We start from the raw sequence: 20,385 nt of genomic DNA on the forward strand, positions 1-20,385 counted from the left end.
CCTTGTTAAAATTCAAACAATTTAGATACAATATCCTCTTTTAACTCTATCTGATCTGGCTTCTGTCCCTACCACTCCATTAAAAACTGCTCTAGCTAAGGTCAGCGGTGAGTTCCGCACTGACAGTCGCCATCACAGATCTCCACTCCTAATTTTACTTGACCTTGCAGCTGAACAATCCCTTCTTGGTGAAATTCTTTGCCTTGACCTCAGGTACATCATATATCAATTTTCTTTCCACTTTTCTGGTAGCAACTTCCTAATCTCCTTTGCCAGGTTTTCATCTTATACTTGACCTTACAGTGGCATAGCCCACATTTAAGGAGTAGAGTTATTTCCACCTCCTTGAGGATGGAATATCTACATATATTATCTGGAATTCTCTCCGTGAGGATTTGTGTCTTCTCCCTTGTTTATTTATTTGGTCATTTATTCATATCAGTATGGACTTTGGATATTTGTTTGATGTTTGAATTATATTTTATTATATTAAATAATGTTATAATATAGTAATTAATACTGCTCAAATTGTTCCAGTTTTGGTGTCTGGGAACTCCTATATCCCTCTGACATACCCTCATCACTTTGTTTTCAGGGCACTTTTTTACTCTTTTGCACTACAAGATATCTCACCCAGCTCATCTCATACATTCTGTGCCCCAGCTCTAGAAACATTCATTTCTCCAAATAGCTCTAATTCTTTCAATTGGCGTTCGAACTTAAGTTCTTTCAATTCGAAACCATTATCTGTGGGGTATGTTCATTGCTATGACGGTGCAGACCTATTTTTTATATCTCATTATCGCCTATCCCTAATTCAGACACATCAAAACAGGCTGAGAATGTCCTTTATTACACTGCATAAAATGATGGACAACCTGAAAAGATAACACTCTTCTTATATATAATTCATAAAAGCAGCCCAAATATAATAAAGATGATACCCTTTCTTAGTTTTAGGCTACATATTTTCAAGTACATTTTCAATATGTAATTTCCAGTATTTCGATAAGCTAGTGAAAACACGAGATTTCCAATGTCAACCAGAAAGGGAGGAAAATTCAGAGCCAGTATGTTTAAAATGGAAATGAATGCTATTCAAACAGCGTATTTCCACTAAGGAAGTGATTAGATATTTTTAATACTCAGAGCCACAAATGTTTCCAATAAAAATAATGTGAAAAGAAAACGGGAATGTTCAGATTTTGGTGATCTACTACTACTATGTATAGCACTACAATGTACTAGATCAGAATAGAGTAATTCTGCTGCCAAATAGATAAAATCTCCTTTGGTGATGTTATAGAATTTAAAACAGGATAAAAATATTCTCATTTAGGCTAGCTGTAAGGAAAAAATCTAGGTGTTACTTATGACATAGTTTAAGAAAAGTCAAATAGCTTATCTATCCAAGCAAGCCTCACACTTGATGTAGGTACAGGCACAGTGAAAGTAAAAATTACGTAAATAGAGTAAGATTTTTCTGAAGAATCCTTGTTAAAATATAAGGAATATTCCTAACCAAGGTCTGACATTTGTTCTTTTTCTTTTCTCAACGATTGCAACAATCTTTTTAATCAATTGGAAATTACATGCCTCAAAGGCTTTAGGTTTAAATAAATCAAACAGGGTATTAAATTATATTTAATATGAATCAGCATCACTATCACAAAATAATGAAATAATCCTCCATTTTACTTCTTCCTGACTCATGACTTCCTTTTACATCAATAAATCAAAAGGCCAAAAAGACCTTTATCATGGTAATGAAACCCAAGTGCTATTTTGGGAAAACTGAGAGGCAGCTAGAAGAGAAGCTTCTGAAGAGAGATTTAATGGCACTGGAGGGTGGAAGAAACAGGTTTGGGAACATCCTTTTGGCAAGAACAAGTTGTGATGATCGTGCCACTGATCTCTGATAGAAAGTCCTTCTGCTTTGCAATCAGCATCTTTACCCCTGCCTGACACCAGAAAGCACACTGGCCCATCAGTACAAAGGCGGCCTCCCTTTGTACTAGACTTTTGACTTTTATCTTTTGATTGCCTCTTAAAAAAAAAAAAAGTTAACGGCAGCACAGTGCTGTGAACTTTTGTTATCCTGATGCAAAGCTGTTTCACTTTATAAAAACTTTATGCTGCCATCCTTCAAAGCAGTCACCCCACTCTATTCTACTGCAAAACTCTGACTCTGTCACCCTTCCCTCCACACTTTTCTCCCAACTCTGTTGAAAATCTGCTTACCAGCAAGCCAAAGAAAATCAGTCTCATTATTTTGGTAATAAGACGTGATTCTTTGGCCCATCACCTTTTCCTTCCTCCCCCTATTCCACTGGCCACCCACTCCACCCTCTGCTTCCTCCTTCTCTCTCACTGGATCCGTTACTTGCCTTCCTGGCCTGAGAGCCCCACGCTGTGCTGGTACTGAGCCACAGAGCTCAGGAAAGAGTTTCTGGGGTCAGATGGAGACAAGCAAGCCTTTGAGGGAAAGGCTGTGAGGGCAAAGCCAGAAGCAGGCTGCCTGACAGAAGTTCGTTCCCTCTTCTGCAGCCTGCCTACTAGGGCCAGGTCCCACTCACCAATCACTGGAAATATCAGGAGGCAGCTCATGCTAGAAAGAACACACAGGCTTTGTAAACAGACAGGCCCTGCCTTGCCCCTTCCTGGCTGTGTAACCAGTAGTGACCCTCTGAATTGCTGGTTCCTCATTTTAACATGGGGAAAATGCTGCCTACATTAATCATTCTGAGGACAAAAATGAGATTAATGTATGTGGAATATTGTAAAAGAACCCTTAAAAGGTGTGCTATGATCCATCTTGGAAATCTACCTAAGGCTTTTTTGTCTACCCATCAGCACTTAACATCATAGTCAAAGACATTCTTCATTTTAAAAAGGTGTTTTAAAGTCAAACTCCTTTTAGATTAAAAAAGAAAAAAAAGAAGAGAAAAAAACCAGCTGACAGTATAGCATTTATGCTCAAAATTTTCAAACTTTTAGCCTTGAGAGTGATGAGTTTTTGATGTTTTTCAAAAAGACATGATTATTATCTGTTTCCAAGATTTTTATACACTAGAAGGGAGCATAGTCACAGGTGCCTCTTCAATGTACCAGGAATCAGTCACCAAAATAGCCAAAGACATATGCTCACCAGGTGATATAGGCCTGCTTGAACTCGGAGAAGGCGTGTAAGGAATCGGGCTGGACACAGTGCGAGGTCTTAATCCTTGTGCTGACATCTCATTAAAATACCTAAGAGGAGAGAGGAGGAAATGAGAAAACCACCTGTATTTAAATAGTCCTTAAGAAAGTTTTTAGGAGAAAATGTTTGGGGTTCACACCTTGAGGTCAAAATCCTGAATGTTTAGATTGATGTTGTAGTTAGAAGGCATTTATAAAATGGACTCCTGACTCACACCACTCTGCTGTTTGACAAACCTCACTCCAAGGGGTACCAGTTGGGAGATCTAGGATGTTTTAGCTCAGGATAGAAGCCAGGTGAAAGAGGTGCACCACATCACAGAGAGGACCAGCTTTTCCTCCACCACACAACAGCTATGCTGGAATTCACCTCCACTGTCCCAAGAGTTACAAAGATATTCACGTGTTAGTGCCTACATTTACATTGTTATCTGAAACTCAAAACCAAGCAAGCCCTCTGAGATTTATGTCATAAAATTAAAGCCTACAGATACTTATTCCTGTGAACTGAGTATCAACTGTTTACAAGCAAGTCCTGCTTAACAGACAGTCAGTCACACACTAGGATTTAATAAGACTTAAGTACTGAACACATACAGCAGGTCACGCTTAGCCACACCACGCTGAGTCTGCCTTTTTCCTGGATTCAGAAGTCACATCAGACCTGAAAATGCTGAAGTGTGATCATCAGGAACATCAGCTTACACTCTGTGAAATGAGCACGGAGCGCTGACGAGGAGAAATTTCTGCTTGAGAGACTTCCTGATAAACCATCCTGCGCGAGCGACCCACCCTAGTGGCACCAGGTGGAACTTCTTGTACTCTACACATCCACTAGTAGACTAAGAGGCATCTTGTGGTCTCTTAAATGCTGGACCATTTTCTTTCTCCCAAATGTAGTATCATTGTTCCTAGTAGGGAAAGTATTTATTGGGCAGCTCTGGATAATCTGACCTACAAAAGGTAGGGTAAACTTTCTGAAATGAATACCGGCTCTGGAAAAAAATATTTATCTGGAAGGCTGAAACTGCTTCACTAGTGACACTGCAGTCAGAAGACATTATTTCCTTAGAGTGTATCTTACCCCAAACTGGGTCCCAGATGCTATATATGATCTGTATCTGAAGGTAGTTAATAAGCTATTTAGTATTCTAGCTGGCAGTTTTAGTCAAATGGTTCTTAAGGGATATAGATTTTAGAAAGAATAGGGAACTGTAGTTTTAGAAGGCAAAGTTTTGAGGAAGAATAATCTTTTATTATTCCCCAATGAAGAGGCATACACATAGGTATTTAAAATAGGATAACCTGTTATTGTTTTCCTTTTTTTCTCATTATAAAAATATAGACTTTCATTACAGATAATCTTAAATTTTTCTTTAAACAATAATGTCACTGTCCACAGCAAACTGATCAATAGCGTTGTTAGTCCTCTAGATATATGCCATAACAGAAACAGAATGCGGATGTGCTAACATTGTCTACATGTTTCAGACGGCTCGTATTGGCATCAACCGACAGTTACTACTCATCACAGCCAGGAGTAGCCCTGGTTTCAGATACTGAATGCCCAGTCCTGCTGGAGGGACCCCCAAGAATACTCAGTCTTACCTCTCACACTAAGATATGGCCCATGTAACGCCAGGGCATCCCTGATCCAGAAGGGAGAATTTCCTTGCAGAAATGTAATTCTCTAACTTCTGGGTTTCTCTGCAGATTAAACACTTTTTTCCATTTATATTTGTTTGTTTTCTTACCACTACCTTATCCCAAGTTTAGAGAGGAGGAAGAGGGAGGAGAAGTGGATGAGGCACAAATACTTGAGACCATTTCTGCTAGTTAACCAAAGGATGGGTCTCTCATTCCAGATCACTCACAGTGGGGCAATGAGGGGATTCATTGCTTAGGTTTGAACCGATGAATACAATCCATTAGTTTTATTTTTTTTTTTAAGTGGCTACAAAACAGCTCAAAAGTTATCAAGTGTGTTAAGATAAGTCCTTGGGATTTGAACAACCTCTACCTGTGTCCCTGCTGATTCTTTTCACTGCTGATTCTTTTCAACCTACAAATGCACTGTTTTCCTCGAGCTGCACTATAGCTTGCTTTATCCTTATACAGTACAGGAATTAATATGTTCCCATGCTTTAAACAGATATAACACTGGATTAAACTAATTCAACAACAAATGCAAACTCCGCTGCTTCTCTAATATAACGCTGTCTCCATTTCTCTCCCCACCAAATAATTTTAGAGGTGATTTTTTTCATCTTTTTGTGTTTAAGGAAAATGTTCAATCTTTATCCCATTCTCGGCATCTGCTATAATGCGGTGGCATTCATTAGCACAATAAATACATATTTAAGCTATCTCCTTATACACCTAACAGGATACCAAAGAAAACCCCTGCAGAACCTGGGTTTTATTTTTTAAACAAAAACAAGGCTCATAGGACATGCACACACCTTTCGTCATCCATTTCTAAGCTGGACTCACTCTCGGAGAGCTGTCGACAGAGGGCTTCTCTTCTCTCCATCTCCCTCTGCAGCTTCCTCTGCAGCCTCAAGTTCTCTTCCCTCATGTGACGTTCCTCCTCCAGATACTGTGCCATTTTCTCTGAATCTGAAAAGTCAGAGTTTTCAATTAAACCATGTTTCATGCAATCATCTCCAAATTTGAAAAAAAAGAGACTTCAGTTCAGCCCCTATGCCATAGACACAGGGAACTGTTACAAGATGGTCTTTCTGGTCGGGTATGATGACTCACACTTATAATCCTGGCACTTGGGGAGGCTGAGGAAGGTGGATCACCTGATGTCAGGAGTTTGACACCAGCCTGGCTAACATAGTGAAACTCAGTCTCTACTAAAAATACAAAAATTAGCCGGACGTGGTGGCAGGCACCTGTAATCCCAGCTATTTGGGAGGCTGAGGCAGGAGAACTCCTTGAACTCAGGAGGTGGAGGTTGCAGTGAGACAATACTGAGCCACTGCACTTCAGCCTGGGCGACATAGCAAGACTCTGTCTCAAAAAACAAAGAAACAAAAAAGATGGTCTTTCTCATTCTCCTGCACATAGATGAGATATGGATTTAAAGTTTATCTCAAGTATAAAAGTTTACCAATGATTTGCATTTAGAAAAAAATATAAAAGGCAGTGTTGGCAGGTTAGCCATCGTCACTCCCACTCATTTGCTTTCTAAAGTGCTTTAAGTAGAAGAGGAAATGGTGGAATTGTAGCTGAGTCTACAAGTAGCCACTACCAGAACTCTTCTCTACATTGCTGGAGCTGGGAACGGAGGGAGGCCCAGATTCTGCCCACGGGCAGACCTCAATTTGGCTGCCTCTCAACTCCAGACACAGCGAGCCGTCTAGGGGAGCCTGTGACACCTGTCGGCATCCCCGCTGTGCACAGTGGTGGTGGCACACCAAGAACCACTGTACTAGAACACATGTGATAAGAGTTAACATTCTTTTCATGAGAATAGACATTGACATAGTAAACCAGAAAACTTTAGATTAATATTTCCAAGTCTAATTTGTGGTATGTGTGTGGCTGTCTGTCACCCTGTCTCACGCATGTGCTACGACAGAGGACAGGTGAAGACCTGTATATAGCTGGCACCTCTTGGGATGGCATCTTGCTTATGACAAATACCCTTTCCTCAGGAGCTCCCTCACAAATCCAAGTCTCTGCTACAACACCCATCTCCCAGGACAGAGCTGACTAGCTCCAGGACTAGATGTTGGACCCAGGCTGAGCCACTTAGACTACCTCTCCCAGAAATCTGAAATGGGGAACTGACATCTTTACGGGGATCCAGGGTCTCCTCCAGCTAAGTTCCCTGGAGCCATCAAAACTCTTGTCCTTCTGAGGTTATTCTTCACAGGATTCTGTGCCATACTCTGCAACCTTCCAAAAAAAGAAAAACACGTCTTCCTTCCTCTTTTGACAACCCCCCCGCCACCCCCATTCCTTTCTGGTTTATCTCACGCAGAATCTGCTACCAAGTAACCAGAATTATCTAATACAAAATGTGGTGTCTACCCATCTTCTTGCTTCATTTCTTTTCCTTGTCTTTGTCAATGAACTTGGGAAAAGTAAAATCTCCATATACTTATCTTTTCTGAAAAGCAGTTACAAATTCAGAGTGGCCATAAGCACATCTAAGAGTTTCCTGTAGGCTGCTGTTCCATATTGTCAGTTCGGTCCAAATTTAGGGAAGAAGGAAGGAGCTGTATGCCACATTGAGCATTTTTCTCCCACAGACTGACTCTATTTCAACTCTCAATGCCCATCAAATTAGTTTTAGTTTTAAGCAACTCTACAAAAGTCTGACATTTTAGCCAATAAATACTTCTGATAAGTATTCAATGATTTCCAAGACAGCATCATTACAGAATATACAAAAGCTCCTGAATATCCTTATTTTAGAAATTCAAATAAAAATATCAAAATTATTAAACACTATTACGTGCACTAAACACTAAATCCCTTGGCTGTTTCAACATAGCCAGAAACCCTGCTGTCTAATCCAGACGCAAAACTCTCTTTAATTGAAGGCATGCTGGGAAAATATTTACAAAGTACACTTTTAATATAAACGATTAAATTATTTCATCCCAAATATGCAAGCATACAGAATTTTTCACTTAGCTCTACAGGAAACAAAAGATTGACCCCTTGGAGTATTTGCTGTTTCTAGAACTAGAAGGGTGACTGTCAGAGCACGCTGACTTTCTTTTCCATAATAAGAATCTTATAATGCCTTTTACAGGAAAGGTGCTGGAGACTGCCATGGAATCCTTTGCAGAATTAACGATTAGTGAGGCTCCAAGAACAATAACCAGAGAACCCTGTCTTTCAAAGAAAATGGCAATCCTTTAGCACTGGGGTGGCCGGGGGTGCAGAGGGTGGGAACTCAGCAGGGGCATCCTTAAACCATATATCTATAGATAAGAATGTCCCCTGCAGTGACTGGCTGGGAAGACTTCCTGGCAGTTCAGCAACTGACCTAGAAGACAGAGGCACAGAGAAGGCACCAGGCCCAACACCTCTTGGTGTCACAGACTCATACACAGAAGGTTGTCACCAGAGCATTCCCTGGCTGCCCCCTGCTGGCACACAGCCTCACCTGACTGGACCTGTTCCTATGAGTCCTCCTCCTCCTTCTTGCACACAGAGCTCCCTAGTACTTACGGGCCACAGCTTATATCTCCCCAGGTCTACAGCCATCTCCCAATATAGTAGGCCCTCACTTAACATCATCCACAGATCCTTAGAAACTGTGACTTTAAGTGAAACACATATGTATGCCACAGGAACTTAACTCTTCTTTGTATCTGTTAGCCAATGGTAAAATTGGTTTGGTTATACAGTAAGTTGTTTCACTTAAAGTCTCAGTTTCCAAGAACCCAAGGATGATGTGAAGTAAGGATTTACTCTGTTCAGTCAAAGATGGTGTGAACTGAGGATGACTTCCACAAAGATTCCAAAGAGGTGGCTCCCAAATGATCCAAAGGTCTGCATGGCTTGCATTCCCTTTCAAGTTCATGGTTGGGAAATACCAGTGCCCAGACCATACCCTAAGCCCATTAAGTCAGAATTCCAAGGATAAGTCCTAGCCACTGGTCTATTAAAAGCTGGCCAGGAGATGCCAACATTCAAACATTACTGAGAACTGTTGAGAGAGACGTTCAAGTTCAGATGCAGTCAGGCTTGGAGGATGAGGAGCCACCTCCCACAGCTGCATCCAAAAGAGGCCCAGGTCATCTAACCTAAGGAGAATGCAAGGAATGGATGATGAAAAGTCATTAACACATCCTTTAGGCCCAATCCAATCACTGCAAGCAGCTAAGTGCCACTGCTGCTTCTTTAGTTCAGCTTTCTCTGTCCTCACAAAATCTTACAAACGCCTCTGTTAGTATCTGCAGTCTCTTCAGAGGCTAAACAGTACAGTATGGAAACAGTAGTAAGCATAAATTCTCCCCAAATTCCTTCTAAAATTTTTGCTAGGGGCACAATGGAGCAGTATAAACGAGGAGGAAAAATGCAAACTGACAGCACTGGAAAGAGTTCAGGAAGGTGCTGAAAGATATTTGTGTACTCACATGGTAAAAACTCAAAAATCTTAAAATAATTAATATTTGATAACTATTTGATATATCTAATTTGATTTTCACCGAATGAACACACATGGTAATTATCAACCTGAGGTTCACATCAGGATTACTTATATATATTTTTTTAATATGCCCCTTTTTTACTCCATGGAGTAAGCCCAGAAACCTGTATGGTGCTAGAATCGTGATTCTCTAAAGATGTCCACATGCTAATCCCCAAAACCTATAAATGCTACTAACCTCACTTGACAGAAGGGCCTTCGCAGAAGTGATTAAGTTAAGGCGCTTCAGATGGGTAGATTATCCTAGATTATCAGAGTGGGCCCAACATAATTACAAGGATCCTAATAAAGGGAGGCAGGGGAATCAGAGTGAAAAGAAGATGTAACAACAGAGGCAGAGGTGGGGTGGTACAACTGCAAGGAAGGGGCCATGAGCCAGGGAATCCAGGCAGCCTCTAGAGCTGGAAAAGGCGAGGAAACAGGCTCCCCAACAACCTCCAGAAGGATGGCCGCCCTGATGACACCCTGATTTTAGCCTAGAGATTCCCATCTTAGAACTGTAAGATGGTAAGTTTGTATTGTTTTGAGCCTCTAGGTTTCTGGTAATTTGTAATAGCAGAAATAGGAAAGTACTACACCATATTTCTCAAAGGCTCCAAGGATGATGCTGATGCACCATCCCAGATGCTCCACGGCACAGGAATTTGTAAGGAACTTCAGAGAAGAAAACAAAGGTAAGAACCACTGAACTTTTTAAAAGGCATATTCCATGTGGCCCAACAAATCCACTTCCTGGAATCCATCCCGAAGGTGTTCTTGCACAGGTATCAAACATGTGTACAGAAATGTTCATTGTGGTTGTAGCATAGCAACCAAAAAAGGGCCACTGGTATGGAACTACTTGAATTACGGCATATCCATATGATCAAATACTATGCAGCCTTTAAATAAGGGATGAAGGCAGCTTTGTATGTATCGGCAGGGGAAAAACTACAACGCATAGTAAGTGAAAAAAGAAAGGTGTAAAAAGGAGTGTGTTCATTGTGTTACTACAGCTGTCCCTCAGCACCTGTGACTCCCAAGTATACCAGTATGTGTGCTTACTCAGGTCCCACAGTCAGCCCTGAGGAACCCACAGATAGGAAAAGTCAGCTTTCCGCACCTACAGATTTGACATCCCATGAATACTGTATTTTCCATCCATCTTTGGTTTTGGATGCAGAACCTCCAGATACGAATGGACAACTGTATTTATTGAAAAAAAAATTCCACAATACAAGTAAACTAGCACAGTTCAAACCCATGTTGCTCAAGGGTCAACTGTATTTGTATAAATAAGTTTACATACAAATATATCTGGAAGAATACAGTACAAATGTCTAATTGTGGGAACAGGGTGGCTAGAGACTAGGAATGAGAGGAAGTCACTGCACACCTTTCACTGAATTATCTGTTCAAAAAAATAAATTTGAACAGCCAAAAACAAACAAATAGGAGAGATCCAAGAAACTACACAGGGACCTAATCAATACTCAGAGATCTAGTCCTTTGATTTTTCAATTCAACATCTTGGCCTCTTCCAAAATATTAAGTATACATTTCAAAAGCATTTACTCTTCAAATAGCATGAACAAATGTCAGCTAAGGTTGAATGTAGTAGTAAGGAAGGTAAACTACTCTCTGCCTTAATATTTTGAAAGTGTTTTGAGGTCTGCTGCAATATTTTTGTCAGCACAATCCTAGAGATAAACATGGCAGAGAAGATTTAAAATGCTACCTGTGATCCTGGATGTTCCTGAAATTACTTGAATTATTTTCTGGAAGTATTCTAAATGGTTTTGTTCTCCCCTACTATAACACTCAAAAAAAAAAAAGAATCCATTCCAGGATGATAAACTTAGGTAAACATGCATCAGTAATATATGAATTTAATTATTGCAAATTCAATGGTAATTCAATATTGGTAATACCCTATATTTGGTAAAGTTATTAATTCTAGGAGCATAAAACTAGTGAAACCAGAGGCTACATACGCTGTAACTGAGCAGCTCTTAGTTGTTTCTTCAGCCGTTCCACTTCATTCTTTAAAAACCTGATGTGACGCATCATATTTTCTGGAGAATCAATCTCCATGGAGATATCTCTAGGCGATGGTGGAGCAGAGACGGGCTGGTCTAATTTTTCCTGCAGGATTCTTCATTGAAAAGAAAAATTCCAACAATGACAAACAGTTTTCCTTAAAAAGACAAAACAACACACTAGCTGGCAGGTTTGTTTTGAAAGCAAGCTCCTGTTTACTGCCAGAATTCACAGGGTTGCTTAATTCCCCTGCCCATTTTATATCAAACTTCTGGTTGCCCTTATCTGGTATCTCAGGCCAAAGGGCAGAGCTGATTCTAATCTCCTTTTTTCCTTTTAAATGACTACTGGTAATTAAACAATACTGAAAAGTCTTTATTTAACATCTGGATCTGATAATTATGCCTGGAATACAGTATGCACTTAGAATTATCTGCTGACTCAATGTTCAACTTCTTGGGTTTAGTGCATGAAGATGCTGAGGAAATTCCACTTTCTTATGGCTTTTGATTGAAGCTTCTAAAATACTATGAATCTTCTTGGAGGGTAAAGTAACATAGAGACTCAGCTTCTAAAATTCCCTCCTGCAAGGGCATGGCAAACTGGACTAGGTGCCCTTTGCTTTTGGGCACAGCAAAGGTAAAAAGTTAAAAACAAAACCAGAATTATCAGGTTAATAATTAGTAGTGCCACCTTCTTTACCAATTATTTTTATGTTGAATGATATAAAATGCTGATATTCAATAGCTTTGACCTACAAAATGAAACCTTCCATACTGTTCAATAATTTGGCACTAATACATGTAAAACCTCCAACTGCCTTCTACAAAGTCTTCCTTTGGCAACAGATCTCTAAATCCCTTGCCATAGCTGCTGGGGTTTTTGTTTTGTTTTTACTTTGTACCTTTGAGTTTGTCCAAGAGCAAACTGAGTTACCTCCATCCAGGTCTACCCTTGAGAAAAATAGTGTGTTAAAATATTATAGTGGTTCCTGCATTTATTACACAGAATGACTTTTCATAATTCAACTTGTTAGTACTGCTACAATAATCTGTATCAGCAAAGCACAGTGGATATGATTATACAAGTATTTCTTATAGATATAGTTCTAATTTTCACTTTTCTTAAAGCTATGTGGTATGCCTATATTTTGCAAATGTAGACATGAACTCAAAACAATTACAAATATGCATCTAAACCAAATACTTAAGGAGGAAAGACTCTCGGTAGCAAATAAAAGATCTTGGTGAAATGGATTAATGACCATTTTTTAAAAACTCACTTTTTACACCCATACACACATTTCCACATACAGAATCTTCTTCCCGTTCTTACAAGCCCTGCCCCACACACTCCCAAAGTACTCAGGGCTTGAAAACAAGGGCCTAACTATCTTGCACAAAGGGGTTTAAGAAATGTTTGCTGTTGAGTGACATTCCACTTGCAAGTATATACATTTTACACAAAGAATCCTAATCTTAAGTATGTAAAGGTATTTCTTTACAGTAGGCTTTAAAACAATTTTACTATTAAAATCTCAGGCTTCCTAATAAAGGAAATTCCAGAGATGTACAAATAATAGTACATAGTATACCCTATATACTTTAGAAAACAACTGAGGAAGCCAGTTCAATAAGGTGGAAAGTTGAAATTGCAACCATCCTTGAAAAGACTTTAAAGGTGAACAATAGCACCATGACTAATTCTCTCATAGCCTTGTAACACCAAATGAAAAGAAATTCTACTGGGACAGTATGATAGCAAAGAATAAAGAGGTGCCCAACATGAGAACAGTTCAGAAGGCTTTCAACATTTTTTTTCCTTTGGCCAATTAAAATGACGTGCATCACCAAAGAATCAAGGTGTACTACTGCTATCCCTCAGTCACGCCCAGAACAGCAACACACACACACACACACACACACACACACACACACACACCCTATATTGAACAGTAAGACTAAACAAACCGCTTTTCAGCTTCAAGCTTATCCATCCTTTTCCAGAGGCGATTAACTAGTGCTTCTTGTTCTTGTTCCAATGTATTTTCAAGGTCAATCTTCTCCCGTCTCAACTAAAGGAAGGAAAAAAGTGTTGCCAAAATGTCAGGCCACTTATACTTTGTTAATACATTTTTTGGTTGAACAATTAGGACCCCTTTTCTTGGAGAAAACTGCAAACATGTGGCCAATTTTTCTGGCACAAACATATTAAATGCCTCTAGTTTTTAAACTTTGAAAAAAACTAGACAGTTTCATTCTTGGATGTTAATGCTTAATTGTTGTCTGGTACATGAAATGCATTCCTTGTTTCAGCATTTATTCGAGGCATGTGGAAAGTCCTCCTTAGAGAGGTCTTTAGGGGAGTTTGGTGTAGTAGTCGTATCAGGACTCTTCTGGGCTTGTCCCTTACAGTTCCGGGCTTAGAGTTACTCTTCCGGGCTTGTCTCTTACAGAAGTCAGAAAGGTTATATTACTATTTATATAAACAACTCTTAAAAGCTCCCAAACAACTCTGCATACTGGCTAATGGAGATAAATAAACATGTACTAAGATATAAAAACATGCACAAAAGATGATAAACACCAAATCCACAATACTGGTTACTCTAAGGATTTACGGAAAGAAGAAAATTTGATTTGGGGGAGGCTTTGCAGTTGGGGAGGGAACCCCAACAGTGTTCTATTTCAATGAAGCAACCATGGGAAAATTCAATTAATCAATATTGAGCAATATGTAATAAATACTGAGAACAATGACTGGATAATGGGGGCATAGCAGTGAACCAAGGAGTCAGGAATTTCTGCCCTCATGGATCTTCCTTTTAGTGGGAGTCAAGACAGTAAATGAAACAATTATATACTTGTGAAATAGTACAAAAAAGATATGTGGAAAAAGAGGGCTGGTAAGAGAGACTGAAAGTGCGATAAGGTTTCATAGCAATGAGTAGAGGACATGTGTTCTACCATTCTCTGTACCTGACATATTAAATAAAACAAAATTTTCTTAATGCAAAGAGCTTGTGCTGTCTCTGTGTTATTTCTTCAACTAGTGGCAATTCACCATTTCAACGGTTGAGTCAACTAATTATTCTTGATTGCACAAAGATGTTAATAGATTTCACATTTCCTTAGTGGGTCACAGAGGCAAGCTCCTCATCCAAAGATCCCGTGTGCATACATAAGGCAGAACCAAAAAGATGAATAAAATGTAGTCTTTTAAAGCAATCAAACATCAGAATATCCAAACTGTGGTTTTATTTTTACAGCCAAATGACGTTCCCCTTTCTGAAACTCTTGGTAGCTTAGTCTTAAGAAGCACCAATCTCAATTCCCCGAGAGGACTAGTACTACCAACACCACCCAAGGTCCTTAAGGAGCTCACAGAGAGCAAAAGACTTGCCCATATTCACACAGAAGCACAGGACAGCCACATGAAGGTGAGCAGCTACTTGTTCCACATCTGAGCCAGAATGAATATGCATAAAATCAGCTGCCTTAGAACCTGAACAATCAAGACCTGAGAGGAAATGATATAAGGATAATGGTATCATCATGTTCTAAGTTTAGAGAAAAAAGGAGGTCTCAAACAGATGGGGAAAAACACTCTCATATGATGACAGAGCTCTAGGCTTTTCTCTTCTGAAAGCCGTAAAAATAGCTGTAGAAACAACTGGCCATTTGAATATTTAAAATACTTCCTACAAACTTAGGTACAGTCACAAAACAGCAGCCAATGCACTGGCGGGAGACTCCTGTAATTACACTTCTGTCTTATGATCACAGACTTTGAGCCAAATGCCTAGGTTCAAATCCCAGCTCCATCAATCACTAGTTATAAAATGTTGAGAAAATTAACTAGATATAATTTTATCATTTGCAAAATGAGGGACAAAAATAATGTCTGGCTCATATGATTACAGTGAGCATTACATTTGTAAATCTAGGTAAACCGTTGATAATTAATTGGCACTTAGAAAGCATTCAACACTTTTTGGCTATGATAATCACCATATTTGGATATCCGTTCCATTTCTGTTCCAGCCCTCCAGAATGTTAAGTTCTACAAGGGATTTGTCTTGTCTGTTTCATTCATTGGTGTATCCCCAGTATCTAGAATAACATCTGGCACCTTATAGGCCATCAATATATCTTAGAGGGCTTATTTGACAAGTGAATAAGCCATGATTACGTAGCCAACTGGAAACAGAGTTTCAAAATATGTTGTTTTTGCATGGCAGAATGTGATTCTGAAGAGAAGTTCAAGGGCAAAAAGGGGGAGGTACAGGGTGTCAAAGTAAGTCAAATATATTGTGCCGCAAAGTTGGGACCCCATTAACGTGCAAATGTTCCTCAGAATGTTAAACAGTTCCTACCTGCAGCAACAATGAGAAATCCTGGAACCCTTATATAACTCCTATTAAACTTTGTGATTCTCTGCATTCATACTTTTTGGCCAAGCTTTGAAGTACAATCAAGTCATTTCATTTCGTTTCTTTTTTTGAGACGTCTCACGCTCTGTTGCCCAGGCTGGAGTGCAGTGGCACAATCATGGATCACTGCAGCCTTAACCCACAGGGCTCAGGCAATCCTCCTGCTTCAACCTCCCAAGTAGCTGGGACTACAGGCACACACCACCACACCTGGCTCATTTTTTCTTTTTGGAGAGTTGAGTTCTTGCTATGTTGCCCAGGTTGGTCTTGAACTCCTGGCCTCAAGCAGTCCTCTGCCTTGGCCTCCCAAAGTGCTGAGATTACAGGCATAAGCCACTACCTCTAGCCTCAGAATTATGTTTATTTAAACAAATAACTATGAGGCATTTACCTTTAAGGATCCCAATTCCAGTGTTTAAAAGCATCATAGGAGGTAGAGATAGTTGATAAGCAAGAAAAAATTCAAGCAGGCATCATTGTGCAGTATGATGTTTAGTGGAGAAATGCATGCTCAATTACTTTTAGAGTAAATACTCGTAATACTAATCAATAACTCTGAGAAGCAAAATCAAGACAAAGCTGTCTTTACCCTATGTAACTAATGAGGCATGTGACTCTGAGCAGGTCACTCAGCTGCTGTAGCCCCGATGCCCTCATCTATGAAATGAGAAGTTTGGCCTGAATGATGCCTCAGGTCCCTTTCTGGCCTACCCATTCTGTCATTTCCCACCCAGTGTCAAGACAGTAGCTGTCTTCAGTCAGAGCTAGTTCTGTCACACATATTTAGAGCTAGAAGCAGCAAGGCAAATCATCATTTTAAACTGAGGAAACCACTAGCCTGCAAGACGACATGACTCAGGCAGTCATACCACCAAGATAGGAACGGATATTGGTCACCATGGCAGCCAAAATTGCTGGGTCCTGTCCAACCAGCAATTACAGAGGAACTTGAGGGAAACATGGATTTAGGGCAAATCATGCTGTGGTTTGTGGGCCTATCTCCTTTGCCAACAATACTTGGGAGTAGCAGAGTTGGGGGTAGCTGATGCCAGGGAAATAAGGGCAGTTTAGGGAGTCTATGAGCAATTTTGGAAACAGACAAGATCAGGAAACATGGTGGAGCTCTATGTGAGTCTCGGCTCCTTCCTGGCATCTGTTGGTAGTTACCAGCTATCAATCTACTGCCCACCTCAGGAAACCTGGGCACTCTGGGTGTGAAACCTGGGTTTGCTGTCCCAATTTGCTCTACTAATTTATTTCCATGATGCAGGCAACACAGGAGGCCCCAGCTCAGCAGTGTGGATTCTCAAGTACAGTAGGTCCTTGAATGTTCAACGTCCTGTTATTACAACGTTGACGAGGGGGGAAGAAAAAAGCAGATTCTCAGTGGGGCCTCTGTCTATATAGAGTTCACATGTTCTCCCCATGTCTGTGATACTCGAGTTTACTTCTATGTCCCAAAGATGTGCAATCGGCGTGTCTACATGGTCCCTCTGGAATGAATGAGAGTGTGTATTTAAGTGTGTCCTGCAATGGGTTGGTGCCCTGTCCATGGTTGGGTCCTGCTCTGTGCCCTGAGCTGACACGACAGGCTCCAGCCACCCTTGATCTGAACTGGAATAAGCATATTAGAAAATGAATGAGTACAAATTATTGTAAAATACAAATCCATAAAGTATATGCTAATCATACAAATGCATGAAAATCAATGATGCAGTATGCAAGTGTTCAGCAAGCCGCTGTAATTGTTACTATTTGCTTTTGAACTGTGAGTTGGGAGGAGGTGCTCCTTACAATTTTTACTTTGCAAACATTTATTCTTGATTTAACACATCACTACTATGGCCATCACTCACTGATTCACTAAAAATGGGGCAATTAATGGTTTTCATTAATCTTTCTTTAATATATGCATAACTCACATTTGTTTCAATGTTTAACATTAGAAGTACGTCGGGTCTTTATTTAGAAGTGTGATAATGTTTTTGTGACCAGAAATATGTCATAGGAACTTAACTCTTGTTTATATCAATCAGCTTCTGGTAAAATTGATTTTCACATATGTTGTTTCACTTAAAGTCAGTTTCCAAGAACTATACTGACAATGTTAAGCGAGGACTTACCGTACTTCATTACATAGGCTGGCAGTGCTATAGGACTCTATATTATCTTTAACCCTGCAAAGAGCAGGGCGTCTTGTTTTTTCAGTTTTAAAAATCTCAACTTTTCAGCATTGCTGAGGAGCTCTGGCTGACATTAAAGAGCAGAGAAATTAGAAGAAATCATATTGAGTCCCTTGGTTAATTTCCCCTTAAGTTCTTTTTTTTTTTTTTTTTTTTTTTTGAGACGGAGTCTCACTCTGTCGCCCAGGCTGGAGTGCAGTGGCAGGATCTCAGCTCACAGCAAGCTCTCCGCCTCCCGGGTTTACCCCATTCTCCCACCGCAGCCTCCAGAGTAGCTGGGACTACAGGCGCCCGCCACCTCGCCCAGCTAGTTTTTGTATTTTTTAATAGAGACGGGGTTTCACCGTGTTAGCCAGGATGGTCTCGATCTCCTGACCTCGTGATCCGCCCGTCTTGGCCTCCCAAAGTGCTGGGATTACAGGCTTGATAAGTTCTTTATCAGTGTCCCCACCACATCCTTCCCACCTACTTCCAAATCCTATATATTTAGAGCCAAAGTGAACATAAAACAGTAAAAACAGATTTTCAATGCTTAGTGTCCTGGTCATTGCACAATCTCATAATATATGTTAAGTTTCCAGGGTAATAAGTTGGAAATTCTTGCTTCAGGTGTAAAAAGCTGAGTGATACAGTGCTTTCAATATGCTGGTCTCTATCTGTAATAATCTCCCTTCCACATCCTTTCTAATAATATCTGATCACTTAAAAAAAAAATTGGTGTTCATGCAATACGTACCCCACTCCTCCCTCACCAAACATCTAATTCTCAGGCTAACCCAAGTCCCGTACTGTGATTATTCCACAAGCACCCAGCACCAAGGGATATAGCTGATTTATTCATTGGAGCTGAATATTCATTGGAAAGCCTGCTTTGTAATTAAGTCAGTTCAATGAACTGCCAAATTCTTTACTCCTCTTGAGTAGCTCTACTTTTCACTGCAGGTTAATTAACATCAGACCAGGAGTTCTTATTATGTTCCCAAAATAAATTCAGAACTTCTTCAATGAATAAACTCAATATATAAAATGCATCTGGCTTATTTGAATTCACAGCCAGTCCTACCTGTGTCTTCTCAGTAGACAGATCCTGACCACCACCCAAAGAAGCAGAAAGGGAGTAGGGCAGCCGAGAGGTGGCTCTCAATGCTACCACAGTTCTTTCTTACTATTGTATTTTTCCATTTAAAGAGGACTACGATGCTGGGGTGGGAGTAAGGAATGTTTGGCAAAAAAGTCGGATGAGAACTCTAGCTAAATATTATACTCAGTTAGAGGATTTTTGAAAGGTTTTAGTGAAACTTTTCAATCTGCTTTGAAAGGTTTTAGTCTAAGTACCATATTATCATCATTACTATGGGAAAATGTTTCGAAACCCAAACATCTGATTTATAAAACAAATTTTGGAAAGCAGTCCATTATAACTAAGGCATGCATTAATCCAGGCATAATAAAGAGAAGGGGAAGCCTATGAAATAAAGGCTATCATATAAATAGAACACAAAGTTTGCCAGGCACTTAAGCCTGGGAAACACAGTGAGATCCCGTCTCTACAAAAAAATAAAAAATGAGTCGGATGTAGTGCCATGCGCTTCCAGGCCCAGCTACTCAAGAGGCTGAGGCAGGAAGATCCCTTGAGCCCAGAAGCTTGAGACTGCAGTGAGCTATGATTGTGCCACTGTACTCCAGACTGGGTGGCAGAGCGAGACCCTGTCTCAAAAAAAAAAAAAAAAAAAAGGAAAGAAAAAGATAGCAGAATGCTTTAAGACTCACATTAACCAAACTCTTAAGCTGGCCAGATTTTTTTTTTTTTTTTTTTTTTTTAAATAAGAGGCAAGTCCTAAGAAAACACAACAGTGTGTTGGGGATTTAACACAACTTCCCAAAGCCTTCCAGGTTAGGTTATGTCTAAAGGCTATGTCTAAAGGCCATTAAAAGCTTAGCCCCATCTCCTATCACTTTACTATGTGATTTCATAGATGTCCAAGTGTTCAAAGTGCTGACCTGCGGGTACATCAACATCACCTGGGAAAATATAAGTATGTATTTTCAAAATATATACTTATTCAAAACTAAATCAAAGTCAGAAAAATGGTCACAGTTTTGCTTCTACTACAAGAGCAGAGACAATAAGAGATCCTACCTCATTCCATCCTATTTTCCCACACATCTGAGTTAATCCAGATTGTGCCTATATATTGGAAAGAATGACTAATAGAATTCGTGAGGGGGTATTAAAATACATTACGTGCATCTGACATGAAAATAGCTGAGAGCAAACCACAGTGGTCCTTGGCAAAGCCTTCACAAAGTAAAGCAATGGAGACAACTAAGGTAAAATGAGCAATGTCTGTGTCAGCTGTCTGTTCAGGTGA

The 20,385-nt window shown here is 39.9% G+C and overlaps 1 protein-coding gene across 1 annotated transcript in view; it reads right to left on the reverse strand.

Annotated features, from left to right (window-relative positions):
- Positions 1 to 20,385, reverse strand: part of CCDC6 (coiled-coil domain containing 6) — a 127,608-nt gene that overhangs the window by 19,781 nt on the left and 87,442 nt on the right. Inside the window, exons 4-7 of the mRNA XM_023185580.1 lie at positions 13,369 to 13,472; positions 11,353 to 11,513; positions 5,661 to 5,817; positions 3,149 to 3,249 (exon numbers count right to left, since the gene is read on the reverse strand). Coding sequence (XP_023041348.1) covers positions 3,149 to 3,249; positions 5,661 to 5,817; positions 11,353 to 11,513; positions 13,369 to 13,472 — 523 coding nt within the window. The remainder of the gene's footprint in view (positions 1 to 3,148; positions 3,250 to 5,660; positions 5,818 to 11,352; positions 11,514 to 13,368; positions 13,473 to 20,385) is intronic.

This window comes from Piliocolobus tephrosceles, chromosome 9 (assembly GCF_002776525.5).
Source record: "Piliocolobus tephrosceles isolate RC106 chromosome 9, ASM277652v3, whole genome shotgun sequence".
Classification (NCBI taxonomy): Eukaryota; Metazoa; Chordata; class Mammalia; order Primates; family Cercopithecidae; genus Piliocolobus; species Piliocolobus tephrosceles.